This window comes from Rhea americana, unplaced genomic scaffold, assembly GCF_003343005.1.
Source record: "Rhea americana isolate MKP2758 unplaced genomic scaffold, rheAme1 scaffold_20, whole genome shotgun sequence".
NCBI lineage: Eukaryota > Metazoa > Chordata > Aves > Rheiformes > Rheidae > Rhea > Rhea americana.
The window spans coordinates 7,411,196-7,423,356 of NW_028186150.1; the positions used below are offsets into that span (position 1 = coordinate 7,411,196).

At 38.2% G+C, this 12,161-nt stretch overlaps 1 protein-coding gene across 1 annotated transcript in view; it reads left to right on the forward strand.

Annotated features, from left to right (window-relative positions):
• The window catches only part of FTO (FTO alpha-ketoglutarate dependent dioxygenase), a 257,390-nt gene extending 249,018 nt beyond the window's left edge, over window positions 1-8,372 (forward strand). The window contains exon 9 of the mRNA XM_085303867.1: window positions 1,378-8,372. Within this exon, the coding sequence (XP_085159993.1) occupies window positions 1,378-1,519 (142 nt within the window). The 3' untranslated portion in view covers window positions 1,520-8,372. The remainder of the gene's footprint in view (window positions 1-1,377) is intronic.
• The last annotated feature ends 3,789 nt before the right edge of the window (window positions 8,373-12,161 follow it).

A 12,161-nucleotide genomic window follows, 5' to 3' on the forward strand; every position in this document is an offset into this window, starting at 1 on the left:
GCATGTTAACAGATGCTATTATCAGGGGCTGATGTGGAGAGCTGAAGATATATTGGAATGTTATGTGTTAATACTGTCCTTGTGGTGTAATGTACGATGGATTGAGTGCCCAGGATGCTGGTGCGGCAATTAACCACACACCAGCATGGGTGTAAAGCTGAAGTATGTTTTCTCCTGGGTATTACACTGCCATTAATAATTCCCAAGGGAAGAGGACATCTTTCATTTAGGAACAGTCCCTTCCAGGAGGCCGGCCGTGCAGACAGGAAGTTGCGTGTGTCAGTACTTCAGAGCGCTTTTACAGACGAGAAAGACACCTGTGATATGTGTTCAAAACAACTTTAAAATCGTTACAACAATTACATGCTTTATAGAAAATAATTTTTAAAAGATGTCTAACGAGATAAAACAATTTATTTCTAAGATTATCTTCTTGAGGAACTACATTGACCTGCAGTATATAAAAAAATTATAATTAAGCTTAGCCTTTTTCTTTGTCTTGTCCCTTTACTAACAGCAACTAATTAATCAGCAACATGCAAATTGTTTGAGGGGAGGGGAACGGAGAGGGGGAGAAACCCTCCTTGAACTGTGACAAATCTTCTGATGCAGCATGCTGTGTTACTACCTAATCTTAAGAAACATGATGGTTGCCAGTTACAAAACTTTCCTCTGCGGGCTGCAGTTTAGTTGAATATTATAATTAGACTTCACTAGTATTGATGAATAATCCATTTAATAAAAAACACTGTAATTTAAACATTTTCTCTGGGGACTAGTGCACACTAACCTTTTAATTTAATTTTATTGAAGTTTTGTCCACCTATTCATCATTGGAAGTTGTTATTAACATCCATTTCCATTTATCTTTATAGAATTTTCTCTTTTTATATTGCTTTTTTCAGAGCTAAGCAGGTTGATACACTTGTAAATCTCTAGAATCTACAAAGCTAGTCTGGATTCTTTAATATTGTTTAATCTATCCCCCCTGACCTTAATGCAGTAAATTCAGTTTAATCTTTCTCAATAATCTAGTAATACATTGGAAACCCACAAACATGTAAATCTGATAATGGTTTAATCACATACTTTAAATAACAGCTGAGATAATGAAAAAATAATTCACCATATAAAGATACACTAACTGAGTTTTCTCTGTGATTGGCTTTTTGAGAAATCCCTGTAGCAAATACAAAGCTTATAGCAGAAACCAAAGCAACTTCACTGTAAGTGAGCAATCCATTTGCTTAGAAGACATGGTCGTTCTTTTTTATTTTCAACTCTCTTTAAATTAATGCACAAGTGTATTCTCACCGAGTATTCAGTTTCTTGTTATACCTTTACTTAAGTAGTTCTTCTGCTTTCCTTTCTTTTCAGATGCCAGTCAAAAGCAGCAGAGAGATTGCCAGAAGACCAGAAACCGGAATGCCATCCCTTCTGGATAGATGATGACAGTAATATGCCTCTGCCATATGATCTTGAAGAAGTAATTGCTAATCTACAGAATCTTGTTCAGTAGGTAGCATAATAGGTGACCTTCCAGCCTAGAATTATTAATGCTCATCATTTGGAAAGAAGTCTTTTAGTTAGGGTGATCTGTATGGTTCCTCGGTCGTGTGTTGTTTTATGTGTCAATGTAAATTTGTGTTTTTACCGGCCTCTGCACAGCCTCTAACCATAGCTATTGTCTCTCAATGAAAAAGACCAGGCCCCATACCTACAGGTGGATTTTAAGACTTGAAGTCCAGAACACCAGCCTAGGTTCTCCCTTCCTCCCTCTAATTCCCATCAACCCTAGCACCCATAGGTATGTATGTTTTCTCAAGCTCCCTTGACATCTGAATTTCAGCTTTTGTGAGTGCCTGGAACAGCTTCTGGCTCAGCAGGTTTCAGCAATGCAAGGCCTATGCACCCTTCACTTCCCCCCATAAGAGGCCATAGGAGTGAGTTTGGAGTTAGTCTTGTGGACATCTCCAGGATGGAGCTGTGCACACAGGATAGTGACGTGTTTGTTCAGTAGTGCAGACAGAGCTGGAAGAGATGGTGGATAAATCCTTTAAGCAGTAGTTCCTTGTTAGAGCATTTGTTCAGATGACAAGCTCCTGGAGGAGTGTCCTGACATGGATCCTGGAGTACCTCAAGCCAGATGACTTAATCCCCCAACTCTAAGAGAGTTTTCCAATGTGAATCTTATCTCCGGGCTCCCTAGAGCTCAGAATTAGGTTCCCAAGCCTTACTTGGTTCTGCCTGTTGTGAATCCTTCCTGAGGCCGGGTCTCCCAATGCATTAGCTAGGGAACTAATGGACCTAATTGGGGATTTTCATTTTGGGTGTCAGGTCCCCTGGCAAATTAGATTTTAGCTCTGTGTTACCAGGCATTACAGCATCTATGTTGATCTAGCCATGAGTACAATGTCAGAAGACTGTGAGAAATGAAGTTGCTTGAGATCTTTTTATATTAATATTCTATAAAAAGAACAATTCTATGCTGGACTGTACGGGAGCATTCCTGAACGAGAGGGATTTTTCATTTTGTTAAGTTGTTATTCTAACTTCAGCTGGTATATGCCTTTTCTGTTGTGATAAAAAGCAGAAGAAAATTAGATTATAGTGAAACAGCACTCAGTCTGGATTACCACTCCAAAAAAACCTTAAGATTCAGCACTTGTCGTTGCCACCAAGAAATGGAATATGCCTCCTGTGTTAATCTTCTATTTAAAATCACCGTCGACACTAGGCTTACCCAGAGTATACCAGTATATTCTATTGGCAAAGCATTCTGTGTGTGGAGGAGGTTTGTACTGCCGAAACTGTATTTTTGACAGTGTAACATATGCCAGACCTCCCTGGAGCTAAAGAAGCTGTTCCAGCAAAAATTCACTTTTCCTGGTATAAAACTGTGTCCACACCTACCATCTTTTGCCAGGACAATTATATCAAGTAGAGATTGTACGTCTTAAAACCTTTGACATAGCTATGGCAGCAAAAGGATGAAGACCTGGATCAAGTATTTTCCATTATATTCCTGGACTTTTGCTAAAGCTGTTAGCCACCCTTCAGAATGTAAAGCTTCTTCAAAGAACAAGATATTATTTAAATTAGGTTTCATTATGTTGTGACCTTGATCCCCACAATTTAGCTGTTGTCTCTTGTGCCACAATTTTCTTAATATTTTGAAAGAATGGTACATTATAGGCACAGCTTTTCTCTTCCTGCACTAGCTAAGGCTCCCTTTACCAGTGGGCAAGTGGCATATATTTGGATTAATGCCACACTAAATGCTGTTTACTTTGGAGATCACTTAGAGAAAAGCTAGCTGAAGATGTGGGAATTTGCTTTTGAAAAATGCAGTTCTCACAGAAACAGATATTACTTTGGAAATGAGCACGATGAATTCAAACAAGCAAATGATGCAACACTGTTAACATAGGGTTTGAGGGGATTGTTTGTTTATGCTGTTACTTTATGATTATTTTGTGTTTAATTAGGCACTGCTAGAACCATGGGGATCACGATATTGAAATGAATTTGACAGCCATAAAGGGTAGAGAAGGCACATCGATGTAGTTTGCAGTTGAAGTAGAAATGCAGCTATTAAAGAACGATTGGCAAAAAATTATTTCCAGCAGTAGTGAAAAAACACTATTTTTTTCTCTTATATTAGGAAACTGGGAGCAGCAATAATACAATGCTTAAAAATACATACTTGTGTATGCTGATGATTTAAGTCAGTGAATTAACTGAACTTGTACCACCAGCCTCAGTGCAGTCAGATAGCACCCTTTGAAGCCATGGATGGCAATGGCATAGACTCAAGCAAATGAAAACCTTAGGAATGGGTAAGACCTAAGTTTCACTGGCAAAATACCAATAATCGAGTGGTTAAAGAGAATTAATGCTCTGTGTTGCGTTCCAGTCTCACATCATGTAAATCAGTGTAATTTGATTGAATTCAGGGGGAAAACAGCAGCGTAAGAAGGTTTCATTTCTCCACAGTCCACAGGAGCTGATGGCAAAGGCATCAGTAAGGTTGATGCAACTGTTTGAAATATACAGTAGTGCCAAAGGTACCCTAAGAGAAGAAAATCCTTACAGGTAAATATCTATAAAAGAAAACTGATTGGCCAAGCATAAGTATTGCTGTGTTTGAGGCATTTATTAGAAACAGAAAAATACTTCAAATTTTTCTTTATTTCATTTAAATAATTATAATTTAGCTCATGTTGCAGTGACCTTAGCAATCCACTCATATTCCAGCATTAAATACCCAGTACTGTTTTGGATGGGCTAAAAAACATTCTTAACACAGTCTCTAATGGATGTTCTATGTATAGCAACTGTTGGCCAAGTCTGGATACTCTAGATGCCTGAAGACCAAGGTCAGATTGTTTCAGGGAAGAGGGAGGAGCACAAATTAACTTCTAATGTTAGATTCGGTGATTCTTTTCAAATGGTGAAGTTCACGACTTTGCTTACATTTACTTCTCATCAGCCATGAAAGAATTAAGGTAAAATAGTTCACTTGCACGTGTGTGTCAGGCTAAATGGATTACAGAAGATACAGATCTGTTTGCCTGTCTGCACTTGCCTTTAGACAATATTAATCAATTTTACAAAAGCTACTGGCTGAACATGGAACCAATACAAATGAAAAGCTCAAGGCAGAAGCTTTCTTTAAAAAATCTGAAACAGAGTTAGTTTACACTGAGAAAAAGAAAATGTTGGCAGAAAATGAAAAACTTTTATTGTTTCTGTAGTTTGGGGGATGAAAGGTAAAGGCCATTTTTAATTATTTGATAGAAAACTGCTGTGTTATGCCATGTAAATTAGAAATGTTTTCATAATGCTTTATTCGTATCTCCACRTATGAAAATATTTTATTTTACAGGTTCTTTCTTGTTGTTAAAAGATTAAGTAAATACAAAATATTAATCTCAATATAGTAGATTTTAAAGGCATCATTCTTATGCTCTGAGCTTTACAAAAGAGTCCTATTATCTAAAGTGTAAAAAGAATACCGTGAGTAATTATCTACTGGAAAATGTCCAGGATGGTAACATGCAGCATAATAAATGTCTAACTCAGTTATCTTATTATTATCCAGAAACGGTTTTTAGTTTCTCTGGTAATGAAGTGATTTACTTAACAAGTTGTCTTTTCAAATCATGCTAGACTTCTCAATGCTGCAGGACAGATTCAGGGATTCCAGTGCCATCACAACAGCAAAAAAGGAACAAAAAAAATACCAAAACTGATCACAAAGTGTAGCTGAAAGATTCTGGCATGTTAACGGTGGGCATTGCTCATGTCTCAGTTACTGTAGCGCTATCCCAATAGCCCAAATTCCAGTGCCTCAGACAGGTTTAATGCAACAGAGATGAAATTAGGCCAGAAGCTGATGTCTAAGGTGGGATGAGAGGAGGGGAGGAGGAGGAGAGGGGTGTGGTTTCACAAGGCCACAGTTTATTAACTGAAGTCATATGGGAATCATCCAGCAGTAACTTGTACAGTGCAGGTCATGCCCTGTGTCTTAATTGTTACCACCTGGTGCAAAGTTAATGTTAGCTCCTTAACCCCCCTTTTCACCCCTGACAGCTGGTCCTCAGCTTTTTACTGGGAGATGACCACTGTCGTCTTGTGCCAAGGTAAGGCATCGGGAAAAGCCGTTGTTCCGCTGTAAGAAGTGGCATGAGAAAGCCCTGTCCCCATTTCCCGCCTCCTCCCTCCACCTCTGTCCTCCTAGATCTCAGTGGACCAGGTACCTCCACTCAACATCTGTTTCATGTCGAGCTTCAAGTTGTTGCAGCTTATCTTTTGAACTATCTCACCAGGCACGTGAGCTGCTGTGGAAAAGATTCGGGAAAACAGACAAAACACTCTTTTCACAGTGAGATTCCTCGTCCCAGCCAAGACAGCTAGTACACTCCCCACAGCACGCTGCAGAGCTCAGCCCCACGCTCACTGAGCTGTCAGCCCAGTAGTGGGAAAAAAAAAACCTGTTAGGTGAAAAGGATGATGTTCAGCATCTCTGAGGCCTCCCAACCTGCCCAATTTTGGCCATCACTGTGTCCCAGCTGTGAGAGCAGAGGCGATCCATAATGGAAGCCTGTTCCTTTCTCTCTCCAGCCCAAACTGAGACTCATCCTGTTTTGCTAGGTTTGCATCTTAATTTACATTCATCTCTCCTTTTCACATTAAATTGGCACACTTATGAAATAAGAGAAGATAATTTATACGTTTGTAAAAACACTGTACTTACTGAGGCTGCAGAATTGGCTGAATAGCATGTCAAATGGAAGCCAACAAATAATTGATAAACTGATTACATTAAAATGCTGATGTTCGGTGTAAGCACTTCACACACAATATGAAAACTTGCCTACCTGTCTATGGTTTGTGGTTTGTGCAGAGCACTTGTAATTCACACGGTAGAAAGGACATACTATTCTACAGTTTATATCCTCTAATACCGCACCGGTTTTGCAGTGCTTGTCCATGATGAATCAGAATCTGGTCACAAATGCTGCTCCCCTCCCCCTCTGTATCTTCAAATACTTGCTTTCATGCCAACACATCTTGGTCTGATTAGTCCCCTTGATTAGAGACTAAAGTAAAAAGTCAGGTGTATAGGATTCCCATTATCCTTTATTTCAGTGCTTCTAAGAACAGGTCAGTCAGAGTTATTTCAGTGAAAATGTGAACAATCAACTTCTGTTTACCATTAACCTTCAGTTTTCTTTTCTTAAAATCAAATCAGGGTTTAGTAAGCAGTTATTTTCATACATGTCCCTTGATCAGTGGAACAATCTGTCAGAAGCCATTAAAGCCTCTATTAGGTTGAATTGCATTCAAAGCTAAACTACCCAATCATTTAAAGGGCTGTGATGATTGTTTTTAATATAGTATACATTCATTTCTCTCTCTGAGTAGTAAGATAACTTTGAAACTAAGCATGTATGACTAGGGTTTTTTTTTTTTACTATCCAGCAAGTCCTTAGAAGCTTGATTTCGTGTGGAAGGTAAATGTCTACATGAAAAAAAATAATGCAGTTAAATGCCCTTTATATTTTCATAAGTTTCTCCTCAGATTTTTCCAGTTTCATTGGATCTATCAAGAGGTAGTTTATATGTAATGGGAAAAAATTTTCCAAGGTCCTTTCCTTAAAAATTTCACTGAAAATTTACCAACTAGTTTTGCTAATATTTTAAAGTGGCTTTTTATCTTCAGATCTCAGGATGCTTCACACAGGGAAACTGAGGTAGAGGGCAAAAGTGCAGCTGTGTGCAGAATGCTAACTCTGCAGCAGAGCAAATGTAATGCTCCGTCGCTGCCCTGTCTCAGTTACTTCCAGTTAATCAGCTCAATTTACTGATTAAAGAATCTCCCATAGAAGTTATTTTTCTCCAAAAATACACTGGGATCTGAACATGAAACTGGAATTTGTCCTCCTCATATAATGCATAATATATAAAAACACAACATATACAGTAAGCAATTTATATATTTTAACTTTATTAAAATATACAGTATTTTAATGCAATTTTATTATATATAATTATTATATAATTATATAATACACATATAATAGAGATCTTTCAGGCCTTCTAGTTTTTGATTAAACTTTCCAGTGAATGTTTTAGTCACATTCCAAGTCCCTGCGCCCACAATGGGAAAAGGTAAATTTTATTGGCACTGTTAAATTCTTCCATGGAGAATATGCAGGAAAGAATATGCACACACTTTTAGCTGTTCTAAATACATTCGCTGGACAGTCCTCCAAGGTCGTGTAACTGCTGTACTAGGAAACTCTTGAAAGAATACCCTGTGAGCATTTGGGTGCTATTTAGCAAGGTGAAGATATATTGCTGGAGCACACGGGAATGTTTGTTGTGCACCTGCTAGCACTTTTTGTCTGGTACCTATTTTGTGGTCTGGTAATACTTTACTATGAGAACTACTTCTCTAGCTATTTTGGTGAACATCCTAATAATTTATTACCCAAACATTATCAAAGCATTCCACAATTCTTTCATTGCTGTTCCCTCCCTTCTGTCCACTGATGCCCTTTCTTTCCCATTTGTGCCATTATTAACAGTAATTTTGGCAACAAGTTGTTTTCTCTGTTAGGCTGACATGGCTTCAAAGCAAAAAAAAACCCCTAAAAATTATGTATCAGATAGCATACTCTCAAGTAGGTTTATTTTCCAACCAATTTAATAGGACTTTTTGCTACTTGCTTATTTGCTACTGCTACTTGTGACTTTTATTAAGGACTGTTTCTATAGAACTGTGAGATGCACTGTGATATTTAAGTTTATGTAATATGTGTTTGCTAATTTACCCACATTTTTAAAATAAACCACTTAAAGAATCTTTTTGTCTATCATTTGTCCTCCAGAAGGTGTTAGCTCTCATCTTCAATATCTGGTTGTTGCAGTGAACGGAAGAAGCTGGGGTAAGAGGAGCGTGCTTTTCACACCATCTGACTTTATGTGCCTAGATGGAGGAATTAATTTCTTTAAGTTTTCTGTGTGGTTAATAGTGAAAGGGAAGCTTCTCCAAAGTAGTAAACTCAAAGGTGCTYTGAATCTACTCTTCAGTGGAGTGACTCTGTACCTTAACTGTATCACATGCCCAAGTTAGGTGGGCCCAAATTATCCTCATTTACTTGTACTAACAATTTAATGATGGTAAATAGTTAAAAGAGATAATGGGGAGTTTGTTGTTATTGTTGAAGGTGGTGGAATTAAACCGTAATTATATTGCAGGTGTTCTATTAAGGCAAATTAATTTCTGTTACTTTGGTAAGATTAGTTTCCGTCATTTTGATAAGAGTCATACCATAAACAGACACACTAACTTTTACCCCTATAATAGTGATTCCCTCAATACAGGTTTATGGCTCTTCTACTAGGTTTAGGAGATATGCTCCAGGCTRTGCAAGCTCACACTTCTCATATTCAGCTCTTACACTGTGGGACCACTAGTAACTCCGTGCCCAACAGCACTGCAGAAAGCAGTTTGCGTATATAAACGGTGCATTTTCTATAAATGTTTTGCAGTAGAATTTACAGTTTAAAACATGTAGTTATGTTAAGTAAGGCAACCTCAAAGAAATGCATCTTGCACGTGGAGAAAATGGTGGTGAAATTTGTGAAATCTGTTGTTTCTGGGGAATTTCATTTCAGTTTTACCTCCCACTCACAGTAGCTTTCCGAGGAGGGTTCTACTATGTCAAAGGAATGGAGTATTCCTCAGTTGCCTTCGTCTCAGAGCTGCAGATATCCTAAAGTCTAAGCCTACCCCAGACTCAGATCACAGAGCAAGCCAGTGCTTTAAATTTTGTTAGATATTCTGTAGATACCATTGTAGAGTACAGCAGAGAGATTTGATGTGCACGTGCCCGTGTTGCTGAGATGCACTGCAGCGTTTTATATTACTTGGAGTTGCTTTAATGCCAAAGGCTGTATGCCCAGCTATTCTGCACTACCAGATTCCAGCCAAGAGGTGACGAAAGCACAAATAACAGAGGCCAGGTCTCTGCTTGCCAGGATAGAACGAAGTCTCCTAGCCAAAAAGAGTCGACAGAGAGCGTTAGTCACAAATTCTCCAGCTTAGAGTCAGCAAGGCATCCAAGAGCTAAGAAATCTGGTTTCTGAGCCTAGAACATTCTTTCCTTGGCTTTAGAAAAAGTTTAATTGACTTAACCAAAAAAAAGTGAGTGTATGAGCAACTGCAGGAAGGCCCATTTGAGAAATCAGTATTATTATGGAACATTTCTTGCAGTTAATTGTAACACGTATTACATTCATCTAGCAAGACCAAGCCATGTTTCCCTGTGATCTAGACTTCCTTAAGCTTTTCTTTTTTCTAGCTATCTCGGAGCCAAAGATTCCCTAGAATTTCCTGTCTCTTAACCTTTTATAAGATAGATAAAACACACAGCACTAGCAACCTTTCCAAAAAAAAAAAAGGTACAACTAGCAGAGGGCCTTTTGGGGGGGTATATGAGCACAAGGAGACTTCACTGCCCTTCACTCAAGGGTTAGCATCTTATGGGGTAAGTAAAGCACTCTTTCAGTCTCTTCACTCAAGAACAGCTTGTCTTAAATGGGGCAGAGACTAATCAGGACGCCTGCTCTGCATGGGTGGCTAAGGAAGGGCAGGTACTCATGCTGCAACAGGGTTGAAATGAACCGATAGTTGCTGCACCTGATGTACGTTGGTGCCGTGGGAGGAATGTGTCCTGCAAAAAAAGGAAAACTGAAAACTTGCCTCTGGAATGCAGTTGCTTGCAAAGTCCCTCGTGCAGGCCAGCCCCCAAAGGCAACGTCCAGTTCCCCATGCTAAGAATCGGGGAGAAAGCAGAAAAGTTTCATTCCAAATTCTGGAGATGCATCGTGGCTTTTGTTGAATAAGGGAGAAGGAAAGTCTCTCACCGCAAGGAGAACCCCTTTGCACTTTACTGATTAGCGTCACCTGATTAAGCATTGCATGTTGCATTTGGAATTTTACTCTAATTCCAGCCTTTCTGCAGAAGAGCTCTCATAAAAGCCTGAGTCCTCTTTGGGGAGAGAGACTTGTAGTTGTCCTTTTATCATAGATGGCAGGACTCCCAACATACATTTATCACCCTGCAAATAAAAGTTTGCCACCAGGGGTGTAGGCTCAGCTAAAGCTAAGAGATATTCTACTTTCCCTTCAGCATAAGTCTTATGTTTCTGAATTAAAAGGTCTGAAGTTATATTCCTGAAATTTGAGATGTGCAGTTCATCTGTCAGTCAATGTCTTTATTTTGCTATATAGCACATTCATAACTAGAAGTGGATTTTTTAAAACCTTTTCTTCTGTTGTCTTTTTTATTCCAAGGTCATTCAAATTAAAGAACCAGCATCACAACACAAAAAATTTGAATTGACTTTATGAACAAGTAAAAAGAAATGGMGAAAGTCTGTAAAAGATTCCTCCTATCACTCTGGATACTTGCTTTTTCAATGAGTGAAGAGGGCGATTTGAGTGTTTTCATCTGAATCATATCTTATCAAAGATAACATATATGCAAGTTCCAGTCTGATCTATATTACATCCTCCATGATTACTTATATTCCGAATAATTATATTTTATTTCATTGGGTATGAGTAGAATTTGTTGCATAATGCATCTACTGTAAGTACCACTAAAATTTCCGAACTAATGGCACTTCATAAATTAGGCTACTGTTATGATCCTGTTTCTAGCTGCATCTTAGTTATTAGGCTGAAAATAAAGAGCACTGTTTTATAAGCCTTCATATTTTCTGCTTACAGGGATTTTACTAACATCTAATAAATTTAATGACTTCTAATAACAAGAGGAAGTGAAATCCTACTTAGCAAATTCGTAGCTTTTCAATGCATCTTGCGGCTTTATGGCATTTCAAACCTGAGGAATGTAAAAGCTGTTTAAGGAGCTGTTGCTAGGTTCAACTAGCTGCAGAAACTGTTAAGTTATTTTTGTTTCCCTTTTATTGCTTAACCTCTGGGGCCTAACTCCAGCTACCTGATAAAGCAGTCGTTCAGGAACTTTAAACCTTACAAGCTTTGACTTGATAGACATGGAACAAGGTCTTGTATTAAACATACATTTTAAAAACATAATTTCAAATCTGGAAATTGATTGTGGTTTGACCTACTTATTTTGAAGAGCTCACTGTTTCTTAGTTTCTTTCCTATGCCGATATTATTAGATCTATTGTTCTTTACCAGAACTCCCAGCTAGTAGAAGGAAAATCAATATAGTGCAAAGCTTGTTGTGCAGCAGCGCTTTAATTTCACTTTCGCTAGTGCACATGCTAGCAGCTCACCTGGGGTACAACTCACCAGCACGATTAGTGAAGACTAAGTTATGGTGTTACCACTATTAAAGGTTGCAAACTCTCGTATTATTTCATCTCYCAGTACTCTCAGAAGCCAGAATCAAACGTGCATGAAACAAGCTGGGAACAGACCGGTCTTTTAAAAAAAAAATCCATACTACAAACTAATTTTTGCCAATATGTAATAAATATGTATGATTTTTACATCATGCAGAGTTTCTTTCAAATACTGATGTTTAAACAAAGTATGTGTCCAAAGTAACACTTTCCAAGCTTTTTTATTTATCTGCAAAACCTTAAATKCA